Raw genomic sequence first — 15,817 nt, 5'->3', positions numbered from 1 at the left:
TTCTACCAGATTCGTAAGGCACGACCTCCCCTTTACAAAGCCATGCTGCCTATCACTAATCAGACTGCCATGCTCTAAATGCGTATACATCCTATCACTAAGGATCCTTTTCAACAACTTCCCTACCACTGACGTCAAACTCACCAGCCTATAATTACCCAGATTATCCCTACTACCCTTTTTAAACAATGATACCAACCTCACTATCCTCCATTCCTCTGGGACCTCACCTGTGTCCAAAGAAGAGACAAAGATTTGCGTCAAAGGCCCAGCAATTGCATCTCTCATCTCCCTAAGCAGCCTAGGACAAATGCTATCAGGCCCTGGAGATTTATCAGTTTTAATACTACCTAAAAACCCTAACACTTCCTCCTTCGTAATAGATATTTCCTCCAACGGGTCTACAACTCCCTCCAAGACAGTACTGGACAACAAGTCCCTCTCCTTCATGAATACTGACGCAAAGTATCCATTCAGGATGTCCCCATTCCCTCGGACTCTAAGCACAATTCCCCTCCTCTGTCCCTGAAAGGACTGATTTTTCCTCTAACCACCCTTTTGTTCCTAACATAGTAGTAAAATGCCTTTGGATTTTCCTTAATCCTGTCTGCCAAGACCATTTCATGCCCCCTTTTTGCCCTTCTAACTCCCTGTTTGAGTTCCCTCCTACTCTCTCTGTATTCCTCCAATGCTCTCTCCGTTCCCAGTTGCTTGGGCCTAACATACGCCTCTCTTTCCTTCCTGACCAAGTCCTCAATATCCCTAGTTATCCATGGCTCTCTAATCCTACTTTTCCCATCCTTCCTCTTAATTGGCACATGTCTTTCCTGAAACCTTTTCAGTTGTCCCTTAAAAGACTCCCACATGGCCGAACGTGGACTTACCCTCAAACAACCTCTCCCAATCAGTATCCTTAAGCTCATGCCTAATCCGGCTGTAGGTAGCCTTCTCCCAATTTAGCACCTTCCCCTTTGGACAGCACTCATCCTTTTCCATTAGTATCCTGAAGTAGACAGAATTGTGGACACTGTTTGCCACATGTTCGCCTACTGCAACCCCGACCACCTGACCAGGCTCATTTCCCAGAACTAAATCCAGTATAGCCCCCTCTCTAGTCGGGCTAGCTACATACTGCTCCAAAGAGCCTTCCAGTACACATTTTACAAATTCCTCCCCGTCCGAACCCCCAGCCCTAGGCACCTTCCAATCTACCCCAGGGAGATTAAAGTCTCCCACTACAACAATCCTATTTTTTCTGCACCTATCCAGAATTTCCTTACATATACTTTCTTCCACTTCCTGCGGGCTATTGGGTGGCGTATAGTATACCCCTAGCATAGTGATTGCTTCCTTCCTACTCCTGAACTCCACCCACAGCGACTCATTTCCTGACTCCTCTAAATTATCCTCCCTCTGCACTGCTGTGATGTGCTCCCTAACTAACAACGCCAATCCCCCTCCTCTTTTTGACCCTCCTCTGTGACGCCTGAAACACTTATACCCAGGAATATTTAGCTGCCAGTCCTGCCCTTCTTTTAACCACGTCTCTGTCACTGCAACCACATCTAAATTCCTTGCAAACATTAAGGCCTTAAGTTCATTCGTTTTACCGTTACGCTTCCCGCGTTAAAACAGACGCACTCCAGACCTCTAGGCCCACTCGGATCCTCCTTCTCCTGGATGATTTTCCTCTTGTCTAATCTCACCCTGTCACCCAACTCGCTCCCAATCCCAGTGCCTACTGAGCTATCGGTTTCATCCCCACCCCCGCTCCACATTAGTTTAAACCCTGCCGAAACATTCCAGCCAACCTCCCAGCTAAGATATTCGTGCCCTTCCCATTTAAGTGTTCCCCATCCCTCAAATACAGGTGCCCTTCTCTTACAAATATTTCCCAATGATTAACAAATGTAAAACCCTCCGTCTTGCACCAATCCTTCAGCCACTCTCCAAACTATTCTCTTCTGGAAACATAAGAACATAAGAAATAGGAGCAGGAGTAGGCCATCTAGCCCTTCGAGCCTGCCCCGCCATTCAATAAGATCATGGCTGATCTGTTGTGGCTCAGTTCCACTTTCCCGCCCTCTCCCCATAACCCTTAATCCCCTCTCTTATCAAGAACCCATCAACCCGCTTCTTAAAAATATTTAGCGAGGCAGCCTCCACCACTTCAACGGGCAGAGAATTCCAGAGATTCACCACCCTTTGAGTGAAGAAGTTCCTCCTCAACTCCGTTCTAAACCGCCTCCCCTTTATCTTGAGGCTGTGCCCCCTAGTCCTACTGTCTTTTTTGAGCGGGAAGAGTCTCTCCACCTCTATCCTATCCATCCCATTCATCATCTTATACGTCTCAATGAGATCTCCCCTCATTCTTCTAAACTCTAACGAGTACAAGCCTAGTTTATTCAGCCTCTCCTCATAGCTCAATCCCCTCAACTCCGGTATCAGCCTAGTAAACCTCCTCTGCACTCCCTCCAGGGCCAAAATATCCTTGCGCAGGTGCGGCGCCCAAAACTGCACACAGTACTCCAGCTGCGGCCTCACCAATGCCCTATACAGCTGCAGCAAGACCTCCCTACTTTTATATTCAATCCCCCTCGCTATGAAGGCCAGCATCCCATTTGCCTTCCTGACCACCTGCTGCACCTGCAAGCTGGGTTTTTGCGACTCATGCACAAGGACCCCGAGGTCCTTCTGCACCGTCGCCTGCTGCAGTTTTTCGCCACGTAAGTAATAGTCCTTCCTACCATTCTTCCTACCAAAGTGGACCACCTCACTCAGCGAGCTATTCCTCACTGACTTGTATGAACAGGGACAGCAAGCTTTGGAATTTGAGTTTTTCTTCCGCCAGATGCATTTTGAAAGAAGTTAAACGTGGACTTTTTAAAAAATTTAAAATTGCTTCCTGGGATTATGGGCGTCGCAGCAGAGCAGGTCTTTATTGCTCATTTGTACTTGTCCAGGAGGTGGTGCAAGCCTTCTGCAACCTACTACAGAAATTGACGCAAACATCACAAAGGAATGGTGATATGTGTTCAAATTAGGATGATGTCTGACCTAAAGGAGAACTTTGAGTTTATTGTGTTCCTGTGTGCCTATTGTCCTTGCCTTTCTGCTTGAAGGTCACAGCCTGCTACCCCAAATCTCCATACATTGAGGGGAGGTGATATTATCTAAACTATTAATCCAGAAACTCAGCTAAAAAAATTATCATTACACACGGCAACTGTCTGCTTGACATGAAGACTCAAATGATCCACAAGTTTATATAACAGACTTGGTCAGAAGCCAGAGGAGCATGGTATTAAAGGAAAGATGGTAATCTTGGTACTTGCTTGGACGGAAGATAGGAAGCAGGTCCTATAATAAGAAGGCCTGTATTATTACCATTATTTTTATTTTATATAAATGGCTTGGATAGAGAGGGAGAATCCTGCCACAGCAGATGGTGGAATTTGAATTCAATTACAAGCATCTGGAATTAAGAATCTACTAATGATTGTGAAACCGTTGTCAATTGTTGGACAAACCCATGTCCTTTAGAGAAGGAAATTTGCCATCCTTAGCTGATCCAGCCTACATGTGACTCCAGAGCCACAGCAGTGTGGTTTACTCTCAACTGCCCTCTAGACAAGGGTACTTAGGGATGAGCAATAAATGCTGGGCAGCCAATGACACCCATGTCCCACAAATGAATAAAAAAAGTGCTAGACCAGCAACCAGTACACTGCTGTAAGCAGTCACTGTCCTGTAGCTGGTGACGTTCTTCCAAGTACAGCAGTCTGGTTTATTTGCAGAATGGAGGAGACTGGTTGTGCGCATAACATTAAAGCTGTGTATATTTTATTGTGAGGATGTATCGAGTTTTTTTTGTGTGTAACTGCAGCAACCTCCCAATCCCTTCTTCCCAACTGAGCCCTTGCCCATCAGGTCTATAGCTTTTCTTCTATTTTCCTGACAGTGCACTCATCAATGAAATGTACAACTTGCTTCACCGTACAGCAAATTAGTGTGGATGTTGGAATCTGAAACAGAAACAGAAAATGCTGGAAAATCTCAGCAGCTCTAACAACATCTGAGAGAGAAAACAGGGCTAACATTTCATAGAATCCCTGCAATGCAGAAGCAGGCCATTTTGCTCATTGAGTCTGCACGAGCAACAATCCCACCTAGGCCCTATCCCCATAACCCCAAGCATTTACCCTGCCAATCTCCCTGACGCTAAGGGGCAACTTAGCATGGCCAATCAACTTAACCCACACATCTTTGGACTGTCAGAGAAGTCACAGGGAGAACATGCAAAGTCCATTACCCAAGGTAGAAATTGAACCTTTGTCCCAGATGCTATGAGGCAGCAGTGCTAACCATGTTGCCCTAGTCTAGGTAACTCTTGGTCTGAGCATAGAAAGATAATACTTGACAAAATTGTTTGACAAGGTGACAGATGTGGTGAACAAGGGAAATGCAGTGGTTGGATATGCGTGGACTTTCAGATATTTTTCAACAAAACCACACTGGAGAAGACTAAAGGCTACAGATTAATGTGCAGAGCAAAACACTGGATTAAAAATGGTCAGACAGGAGGAAACAGTAAGAGTTAAGGGCAGTTTCTCAGGTTGCAAGTGAGGAGAAATATCCCTAAATGTTCTTTTGTGGGATATCTATTGTCCATAAATGATGTGGATAACAATGCTGGAGGTAATGAAATCCAAATTTGAAGATATCAACATAGGAAACATGGTAAACAATTCTGAGGATCAAAAGAATGTGTAATAGGTTACTGATAAGGTGTAGAATGGAATAAAAGTGGCCAATCAAATGCAGTGCCAAATGTGAGATAGTACAATTTGCTTTTCAAGAAAGTAGAAGTTATACTTTAGAGAATAGCTTGTTGATATGAAAGATTTGTGGGTTCAGGTTAACAGGTCAACACCTCAAGTGGATAAGGATATTCTAAAAGCTAATGGAATAATGGACAAAGGTCTGGAATGTAAAGATTGGATGAAGTAATAGATTCATATAAACATGGCGTTAGCTCCCACAATGTATAACACTCAGCATTGCCTCCTCCATCGACCCAAAAGCATCTTCACGAAGGCAGCTCACCATTATTTTCTCAAGGGCAACTAGGGATGGGCAATCAATGTGGGGAGCCAGCGATGCCCATGTCCCATGAATGAATACAAAAAAAAAATTATCATGACACACCTCAACTGTCTGCTTGACATGAAGACTCAAATGAGCCACAAGTTTCTGTAACAGACTTGGTCAGAAGCCAGAAGAGCATCGTATTAAAGGGAAGATGGTAAGCTTGGTACATAGTTAGCTGGAGGATAGGAAGCAGGGTGTACCGGTAAACAGAGACTGTTCTGACTGGAGACAAGTATGTAATAAGAAGGTCTGTATTATTACCATTATTTTTCTTTTATATAAATGTCCTGGCTTGGATAGAGAGGGAGAACATTTTTCAAAGTTTGCAGATAGTTTAAAATGTGCAAATGTAGCAAACAATGATCAGGATAATAACAGACTTTGAAAGGATATGTACAAACTGATGAAGTGAGCAGAATTATTCATGTTAAATGATACATTTTGACAGAAATAACTTCAGGCAGTATAATCTAAGTGGGTTTAATTTGAGGGGTGATAGAGGAAAGAGAAATGCATATTCAAAAATTGTTGCAGATTGCAGAAAGAGCTGATAAATGCTAAGAAAATATTTGAGGTACTTAGCCTTATAAATAAGAGATTTAATACAAAAAGAAGGATATTATGTCAAATCTCTCGCAGGCCTCAGCTGGTCTATTGTGAACACTTCACAAGGCACTGCAGTGATAAGAAGGATATTAAAGCCTTAAAAATGGATGATGAACTTTAGTTATAGCAAAGGTTAAAGAGAGCTTTAACCGAGGTATTCAAAATTGAAGGATTTTGCTAGAACAATCTGGGGGAAACAGTCTCTTCTGGCGAGTGGATCAGTAACTAGAGGTTAAAGATTTAAATCGGTGAAAGAACTAGAGAGGAAAGTGTGGCATGGTGGCACAGTGATTAGCACTGCTACCTCACAGGGCCAGGGACCTGGGTTCGATTCCCAGCTTGGGTCACTGTCTGTGCGAAGTCTGCATGTTCTCCCCATGTCTGAATGGGTTTTCTCCAGGTGCTCTGGTTTCCTCCCAAAATCCAAAGATGTGCGGATTAGGTGGCTTGGCCATGCCAAATTGTCCCTTAGTGTCAGGGGGATTAACTAGGGTAAATGCATGGGGTTATGGGGATAGGGCCTGGGTGGGACTGTAGTTGGTGCAAACTTGATGGGCTGATTGGCCTCCTTCTGCACTGTAGAATTTTATGATTCTAACCCGTGAAACACTGCTTCACTTCAATCATCCTCTGCACCACTGCTGTGCAGTGTATTCCATGTCTTTATCTTAACAACAACTTGCGTTTATAAAGCACCTCTAATGCAAAACATCCAAAGTATATCAAAGGAGTATTATCAAAAAAAAAATTGACACCAAGTCACATAAGGAGACTTTAAAATAGGTGACCAAATATTTGGTCAAATACAGGAACGTCTTAAAGGAGGAGGGAGAGATGGTGAGGCAGAGAGTTTTAGGAAGCAAATTCCAGAGCTTAAGGCCCAAGCAGTTGAACACATGGCAGCAAATAGTGGAGTGATGTAAATCAGGAATCACCAAGATTCATCAAGCTTGGGGCCGAGGCAACTGAAGGCACAACCACCAATTGGAGAATGATTAAAATTGGGGATGCGCAACAGGCCAGAATGAGTAGAATGCAGATATTTCACAGAGGTGTGTGGCTGGCTGGAGGAGACTGCAGAAATAGGAAGGTATAAAACGTGAAAATGCAACACAGCTTGCATTTAAGTAGCATGTTAAATGTCGGAAAACATCTTGTACTATTTCACAGAAGTACAATATGCCAAACATGGATAGAGCCAAAGAAGGAGAAATTGGGACATGTGACTAAATGTTTGTGTAAGAGGGGAGGTTTAAAGGAGGGGTGGGTGGAGAGACAGGGGTTCAATAAGGAAAACCAAGAGTACGGGGCCAGGACAGCCTAGGCACGTCTACCAATGCCATTTCTGTATCAAGACAAAGAGGTTATGTTCAAAACCTTAACCTGTCTTTTGGAATTGTGAGAGAGTCGAACCCAAATCATTTATCTAATTTTTCAGATAGCAACAAAAGAATTTACACCCAAGACTTGTCTTTGGCCTGATGAGGGGTCATCCAGACTCGAATCATTGGCTCTATTCTCTCTCCACAGATACAGTCAGATCTGCTGAGATTTGTCAGCATTCTCTATGTTTGTGCTAACTTGTCTTTTCTTGTTTCAGATGCTGACGGTAATTTTATTTCCATCAGTTTCTGCTGTGGTTGTTGAATGTCTGGCAGTAGGCCAGCATCTAATTGACAAAACCAAGGTCACCCTTTAAGATATAGGTGTGAGGTAAATTTATCAGGGAACACTTTGCTGAGGAAAATTGCCTTGGGATCTGATGTACAGCAGCAAAAAAATATAAATTTTCTACCTACTTCAGCTAATCCAGCTATGAAATCATTTGTGTTAATTTAAGTTTTACACATACTTAAAAGCAAATAAAAATATTTTCCCTGTATTTAAAATGCTGAATATCAGACATTGTGTATAAATGTCTTTGCCTTTGTCAGGTGTGTGACGAAGGAACAACGTTTCTGAAAGCTTGTGGGTTTATTATCATATAAACTGGTTGGACTTTAACCTGGTGTTGTGAGACTTTTCACTTTGATAAATGTAACATAGAAGATAGGAGCAGGAGGAGGCCACTTGGTCCTTTGAGCCTGCTCCGCCATTCATTATAATCATGGTTGATCATCCAACTCAATAGCCTAATCCTGTTTTTCTGCCTTAACCTGTCATCCCATTTGCCCCAAATGCTATATCCAGCTGCCTCTTGAACATATTCAATGTTTTGGCATCAGCTACTTCCTGTGGTAATGAAATCCACAGGCTCTTTGGGAGGAGAAATGTCTCCTCTTCTGTGTCCTAAATGGTCTACCCTGAATCCTCATACAATGATGCTTGGTTCTGGACTCCCCCACCATCGGGAATATCCTTCCTGCATCGACCCCGTCTAGTCCTGTTAGAATTTTATAAGTGTCTATGAGATCCCACCTCATTCGTATGAACTCCTGGGAACATAATCCTAACCTAGTCAGTCTCTCTTTATACATTAGGCCCAACATCTCCAAAATCAGCTTGGGAAATCTTTGCTGCACTCCCTCAAGACCAAGAACATCTTTCCTCAGTAAACATGGCTTGAAGTTTTTTGGTAAAACTCACTTTGCTCTCCAGATTCTGCTGTGTTGCAAGCCAGCAGTGAGAAGTGGTTACAACCTGCTGCCCTAAGTAAAAAAAAGAGATCTGCAATATGATTTTTATGGTGAAGTGAAGGGCATCAAAGATATTGAATATCTTTCTTTATTGTGATCATTTAATGGCGAGGTGATGGCCCAGTGGTATTATCGCTAGACAATTAATACAGAAACTCAGCTAATGTTCTGGGATCCTGGGTTTGAATCCTGCCGTAGCAGCTGGTAGAATTTGGATTTAATAAAAAATACCTGGAATTAAGAATCTACTGATGACCATGAAACCATTGTTGATTGTCAGGAAAAACCCACCTAGTTCACTAATGTCCTTTAGGGAAGAAAATCTACAAGTGACTCCAGAGTCACAGCAATGTGGTTGACTCTCAACTGCCCTCTGAAATAGCCCAGCAAGCCACTCAGTTCAAAAGCAACTAGGGATGGGCAATAAATACTGGCCAGCCAGCGACACCCATGTCCCACGAATGAAAAAAAAATTATACTGATCACTAGAAAAGAGTTAACAGAAGTTTTAACCCAATAAAGAAGATTAATACAATAAGTTACTTTTCAAATATTTAAGATGAGATAACATTTTTACATTGAAACAGGTAAATAAGGAGAGTTTACAGTCAGTGTAGCAAAAGTTTGTTTTAAGAAATCCATACCACTGCAAATCATTAAACCTTTCCAAAGAATCAACGACAGAATTATTATCACTACAACCAGCTCTCCCCATCCCACCTTTCTGTAGAGATGATCCCGAATATGTTGGAGGCGCTGGGTAATCATTGAATCAAATGTCCCTCTGAGATTTGAGCTGTGCTCCGTGACAGTTGATTTCCAACAGATGAAAATCTGTGTAGTTAGAAAGGGTAATTTCAGCGTTCATGGATTTTAGTTTCGCAATGGCCCTGAGACTGTTCCTGTTCAAATCCAAAGTGTTTGCCTGTTTCGCAATGACAGCTTTTGTCAATACCCATGTCCTTCACACTGGCAACGTACTGTATCTGGCATTTTCAGTGGGAAGATAAACCTTGTTAATATTTATTTTTCGCAAAGTGGAGAGTGGGAAGATCGCAACTAATACAGCGAGGTTTTGCAACGGTGGGTGGGGGGGGGGTGGAATTGGAGGGCAGGGTGGAGGCGCAGGGCATGGGAGGGTGAGGGCAGTGGGGTGGGTGAGGGTGGGAGGAAGGGGAAGGGTGCAGGGAGGGGCAGGGTGAGGGTGGGGGAAGAGTGAGGGCAGAGGGAGGGTGAAGGTAGGGGAAGGGTGAGGGCAGGAATTTGGGTGAGGACAGAGGGTAAGGGCAGGGGGAGGGTAAGGGCAGGGGGTAGGGTGAGGGTGGGAGGTTGGGTGAGGGCAGGGGGAGGGCAAGGGGGAGGGTGAGGGCGGAGGGGAAATTTAAACAAGATCTGCAGATGTGGACAATGTGTCGAATTAAAGCAGTAATCTGGTAGGTAAGTGAAAAATCACGGGGGAATTTTCGGGAATTGTAGTGGGCAGAGTGCAGACCATGTAAAGGTCCATTGATTTTGGGTGGGATTCTCTGGTGTTGAGGCATTCGTGGCTGGAGAATCCCATCCCAGATGTTTAACATTAGGATTCAAGATGGCTCCTGGGCTTTGAACTCCCTGTAGGAAGCTCCTCTGCTGTGCAACCCTATCCTTGGTCAAAACTAAAAGCTCTGTATCTGAGTACACATCGTATTCAAAACTAAACAGATGAACTGATAACATAAATAGAAATAAGTAAATATGATGGCTGCAGGAATGACGTAAACTGGGATTTGAATATTGAAGGTTACGTGACATTTAGGGAGGACAGGGAGTTAGGAAAAGGTGGAGAGTGGCTCTGTTAGTTGATGATGGTATTAGCACATTGGAGAGGGATTACTTAAGTTCAGAAACCAGGATGTGGAAGTGATTTGTATAAAAATGAGCAAGGCAAGAAGTCTCTAAGAGTAACCGCCTTGGTGTGGGGTAGGATATAGGTGGATTAGCCTGGGTGCAGAATAGGATGTAGGAGAATTAGCCTTGGAACAGTGTAGGATATAGATGGATTTGCAACTGGGAATACTGCGGTGAATAACTCACCATCTGATTCCCCACATCCTATCCACCTTCTACAAGGGACAAGTTAGGAGTGTGATAGAATAATCTCCACTTGCCTTGATGTCTGCAGCTCCAACAACACTCAAGAAACACAATATGATCCTGGACAAAACGCAACCTGCTTGATTGGCACCCCATCCATCACCTTAAACATTCACTCCCTCCATCACAATGAACTCAATGCACTCAACCCTGGATCACCTGGATAACAAAGACACCAATTTCAGACTCCTATTTATTGACAATAGCTCAGCCTTCAATACTATTATTCCCACGAAACTCATCTCCAAACTCCATGGATTGGGCCTTGGCACCTCCCTCTGCGACAGGATCCTGAACTTCCTAACTCACAAACCACAATCAGTAAGGATAGGCAACAACACCTCCTCCACGATCATCCTCAACATCAGTGCCCCACAAGGCTGTGTTCTCAGCCCTCTAATATACTCCATATACACCTGTGACTGTGTGGCCAAATTCCCCTCCAATTTGATTTTCAAGTTTGCTGACAATACCACTGTAGTGGTTCAGATCTCAAACAATGACGAGACAGAGTACAGGAATGAGGTAGAGAATCTGGTGAGCTGGCATGGTAACAATAATCTCTCCCTCAACGTCAACAAAACGAAGGAAATTGTCATTGACTTCAGGAAGTGTAAAGGAGAACATGCCCCTATCTACATCAATGGGGACAAAGTAGAAAGGGTCAAAAGTTTCAAGTTTTTAGATGTCCAGATCACCAACAACCTGTCCTGATCCCCTCATGCCAACACTATAGTTAAAAAAGTCCACCAACACCTCTATTTCCTCAGAAACAAAGGAATTTTGGCATGTCAGCTATGACTCTCACCAACTTTTACAGATGTACCATAGAAATTCTTTCTGGTTGTATTACAGCTTGGTGTGGCTTCTGCTCTGCCAAAGCTCGCAAGGAACTACAAAAGGTCGTGAATATAGCCCAATCCATCATGCAAACCAGCCTCCCATCCATTGATTCTGTCTAGACTTCCCACTGCCTTGGCAAAGCAGCCAACATAATTAAGGACCCCACGAACCCTGGATATTCCCTCTTCGGAGGTCATGTACCAATTGACTCAAGAACAGCTTCTTCCCTGCTGCTGCCAGACTTTTGAATGGACTTTCCTTGCATTAAGTTGATCTTTCTCTACACCCTAGCTGTGACTGTAACACTACATTCTGCACTCTCTTCTTTTCTACGAATGGTATATTTTGTCTGTATATTGCTCAAGAAACAATACTTTTCACTGTATGTTAATACATGTGACAATAATAAATCAAATCAAATCAAAAACAGTGGCAGCAGTGTGTACCATGTACAAAATGCACTGCAGCAACTCACCAAGGTTCCTTTGACCTTCCAAACCTGCGACCTCTGCCACCTGGAAGGACAAGAGCAGCAGATACATGGGAACACCACCATCAGGAGGTTCCCCTCCAAACCACTCACCATTCTGACTTGGAAATATATTGCTGTTCCTTCACTATTACTGGGATAAAATCCTCGAACTCCCTCCGTAACAGCACGGTGGATGTACCTACACCACATGGACTTCAGCAGTTCAAGAAGGCAGCTTGCCACCACCTTCTTGAGAGCAATTAGGGATGGATGACAGATGCTGACTTTGCCAGCGACATCCACATCCCATGAAAGAATTTTAAAAAATGAATGCTGTGAGAGAGGCAGAAACCTAATGGTGAGACTGAGGCATCTGCGAGGCAGTAACTCATTTGGGAACTTACTCTCACTGAATAAAAATGTTGCAAACTAGATCACTGAAAGGAAAAATCTGCCTAGTTGCAAGGAATTTTGGACAATAGGATCATTTACATTCAGGGAAAAGGAAAAATTTCAATGCAACTCCTACATGAAGCAGGATTTACTCTTTGTATCTTTTTGGAAAACAGCTTTATATAACTAGCAGACTAAATAGTAATGGAGATGTGTGGAATCAGGATGCTCTTGTTTCCACTTCATGTATAATGGAAAATTTTACCAAATACACTGCAATTCCAGAGTTTCAAAGGGAACGCATCGGAAACATTAAAATTTGGAATCTTAGAAATGCTCTTTTAAATGAGCTCTGTTAGGATTGAGTACTTAGCTAATCTGCACTAGCAACCCCTTAAGTGTCCTTATGCACAAATTTCAATGTCTCTCTTCACTGTCTCCTTGTGCACTTTGGTAAAATCTAAGGATCTAATGACATTTCCGTTAAAAAGACAATACTATTTGCTGTAATTCCATTCCAAGTGCCATTAACTTTTACTGGTCAGTTCACATCATTAAAATGCTATTAGTCAGCAGATTACTTTAAATTCCATTAAGGTCAAATGCTGTGATTTACTGATATGCTGGCCAGGAGTGGTTGGAGAAGGTTTTTGGAAAAACATCTGCTCACATTCCAATAAAATGCCTAAGCTACACACATTACTCTGCACAATCTTCATCGCCGTTTCAGTGCGGGTTGCTTCAGTACAAAGTCCTTGCAATGGCTCAGTTATTGACACAGCCCATTTTTAACATCAATACCAGTTGTTAATGTGAACATGAGTGAATTTGATTCCCTTATTCCCACCCATTTTTGGAGTTGCGATCAATTCATGTTGTCACAGCCGAAAACAGATGTGCCTGACCTTTTTCTTCGTTAGCAGTGGGTGTTCACCTTCATTTGTTCAATAAATCTGTGTCAAATTTAAACTGCTTTTTCACGAACCCTTTTAACCTTGGAATGGTGAAGCGGGTTTGCAAATATAGCAACCAGGAGAGGGACCGCAATCTTCGTTCCAGCTCAAGAGTGTCCTGTGCCCTGGGCCCTCAGTGATACCCTACACTTTCCCACAAGGTTCAGCGCAGAATTTGTCCAATTCACCCGCAGCAGGTTTGGTGGCAGAAATGCTGAATCTGGCAAGAGTCAAGAAGTTGGCAAGCCTTTGGCATAAAGTTATGCTGCAATTCCCCCCGATGGCGGGTTCATTGTAGGTCACTTTTCTCACTGGCAGCTGGTGCCACTGCAATTTGGCCTTGGTGAAGGGGAGGGATGGGCTTTCCAACCTTGCGTCATGCCAGCAGGAAATCACATTGGCACCAAACCTGATTGCTAAAGAGTGGCGCCCAGTCTTCAGTTCTCAGTTCACCAGAGCCATCAGGCTGAATGCAATAATATTACGCCATTGTGTTGTTCTTGATGCACCGTTCACCACACTGTGCTGGCCAAACCAGACCCTGCCCTCCATCTCAGCGCCAAACTGGTCTTCATGGATAACATTGTTTGCTGGACCCATAGACCCTCCTGTGTCACCGCCTCAATTCAGTACCATGCCTGGGGATGGGGAATACAGGGTCCTCCTTCCCGCCTGGTGCCATGCAGCAGTGTCTAACTGGACAGCACTGTGCTGTGCAGCCGTTACCACAAGGTAACCCAAAAGTTGTTGATCTGGGCGAGACTCCTCAATTTGTCACCTGGGTGAGAAAAAAAATGACTGGCTACATATCTTTAATCAACCCACTCTCTGCTGGCAGCAACAAAGGTTTAATCCAACATAGTTCCCTTTCCCTCGGATACCTTTTCCAATAGTTATGTTTAAAAAGGAGCTAATTGAACTAGGCTTTTTTGAGTTAAGATAGAGTAAGTTTATTAACTACCAAAAGGGTAAGGAAAAATGGTAAAACACATTTAGACAGATTAGAAGTAAGAATTGACTCCATTGGTAAGTAAATATAAATAAAAAGTTAGATGGAACAGTCCTTGAGTTGTGAGGAGTAAATGATGCCCATTGTGTTCTATAGTTTGGAGAGATTTCAATTTTTTTCCAGCTGCAGTCCTTCTGCATCACTTTCACTTTCACAGTCAGAGAGACAGTTTTAGATGTTCCTGCAAAAACTTGTTTTTTTTTGCAGAAGTCCTGCCTAGATTTCTGTATCCTTTTCAGTGAGGCAAATATCCAGTTGCTTTTCTCACAGCTGACACACACAGACTGTTAGATAGACGGACAGTAGCTTTGGGCAGCTCTCCCAACTAGTTTTTAATCCCTGTCTTTGTGTGTTCAAACTGGAGGCCCAGGTTATACACTCTTGTCTAGGTCCTTGACATGAGATAGTCGTTATGTTCCTTTGTCTTTACTGGAGATGATGATCAGCCTTTGGGTGGTTTTACCTTGAACAATACCTTGTTGGGAAGCACCGGGAAGAGTTCCATTGTTCCTTAGAGGAACTCTCAGCTATTCCTGTCAGTGGCTGGAGTCTGTATCCTTTAAAACACATAAATCTCAGATCTTTTTTAAAAAAATCCAATATTTGTGTACAATTCCAGGGTTTTATCTCAATTATTGTGAGACTGGCACCGCAATAAAGGTACAGTGTTTGACTGCAGGTGGAGTGTGAGGTGGGGGGAGGTAGGTGTGGGGGGGATAGGGTGACCTAATGCAGACAAGGAAGGGAATCGTCCATGGAGCCCCATGTAGGGCAGCAGTAGCTGTGGGGAGGATGACTGACGGTATTGCATAGAGCAGAGGGATCTGCACATGCGCAATGGTGCCCTCTGCTGCAATGTGCCAGCTTTCAGTGAGCTTAGACCCCACCCCTCCCCTTGCAGGTGGGAAACAGATTTTTTTTTCCCCTGTAAATGAGGCAAAATTCTATTTTTTAACTTGCTAAGCTGATATATAAAATCTGAAAAATCCCACAAAGCTGCTTGTTGAATCAGAAGCTGGCTTCTCCAGGATGTGTGTAAGAGAGAGAGAGAGAGGTGAGTGAGTGTATACTGGGGGGGTGGGGGGGTGCGGTGCGTGGCCGGGGAATGTGGCTGTGGGTCTCCACTGGGCAGTGTCAAGGGGGTAGGGCCTGAAGGAGGTGGGGTGGGGCCTGAAGGGGCAGGGACTGAAGGGGGCAGGTCTGTGACAGAGAGGCAGGGAGAGGGGGTGCTCCATTGGGAGGGGAGAGGGAGGGGAGGAGGAGGTGTACTCTGCATCTGTTCTTTTGTTCTCCCTTCCAAGAAATAAACAGATGTTAAGCATATAACAGAGTATGACTACAGTGTGTTAACCAAGTACTGCGCCTTGGGTCCACAGGCAGAGGAACCATCTCAGGACAACTCTGACTTCCAGCGACTGTAACAAACCTCTACATAGAAATGTTAACATTGTACTACTTACTCTGCCCACTGAGTGATGCTGTGCACCAGAAACAACGCTGCTGATTTTGTGTACAGTCGAACTGTAGCAGAACTAGGACAAAAACAGGAGTAGCACCAATAACTCATTTATCAGGAATGATTAAACAAGTTAGAGACCTTTATCCTGTTTAAAAACAGAAG

At 43.7% G+C, this 15,817-nt stretch overlaps 1 protein-coding gene across 4 annotated transcripts in view; it reads right to left on the bottom strand.

Annotated features, from left to right (window-relative positions):
- uraha (urate (5-hydroxyiso-) hydrolase a) overlaps positions 1–15,817 on the bottom strand; it is a 101,796-nt gene that overhangs the window by 10,593 nt on the left and 75,386 nt on the right. For 2 of the 4 annotated variants that reach the window (XM_080186845.1, XM_080186844.1), the window contains exon 2: positions 9,114–9,227. The exons of the other annotated variants lie outside the window; for them this stretch is intronic. In XM_080186845.1, the coding sequence (XP_080042971.1) occupies positions 9,114–9,227 (114 nt within the window). The remainder of the gene's footprint in view (positions 1–9,113; positions 9,228–15,817) is intronic. 4 annotated transcript variants of the gene reach the window in all.

Source organism: Carcharhinus amblyrhynchos, chromosome 4, assembly GCF_965287045.1.
Source record: "Carcharhinus amblyrhynchos chromosome 4, sCarAmb.v2.hapA, whole genome shotgun sequence".
Lineage (NCBI taxonomy): Eukaryota > Metazoa > Chordata > Chondrichthyes > Carcharhiniformes > Carcharhinidae > Carcharhinus > Carcharhinus amblyrhynchos.
The sequence above is the reverse complement of the archived record's forward strand: the minus strand, read 5'-3'. Positions and strand labels throughout refer to the sequence as shown.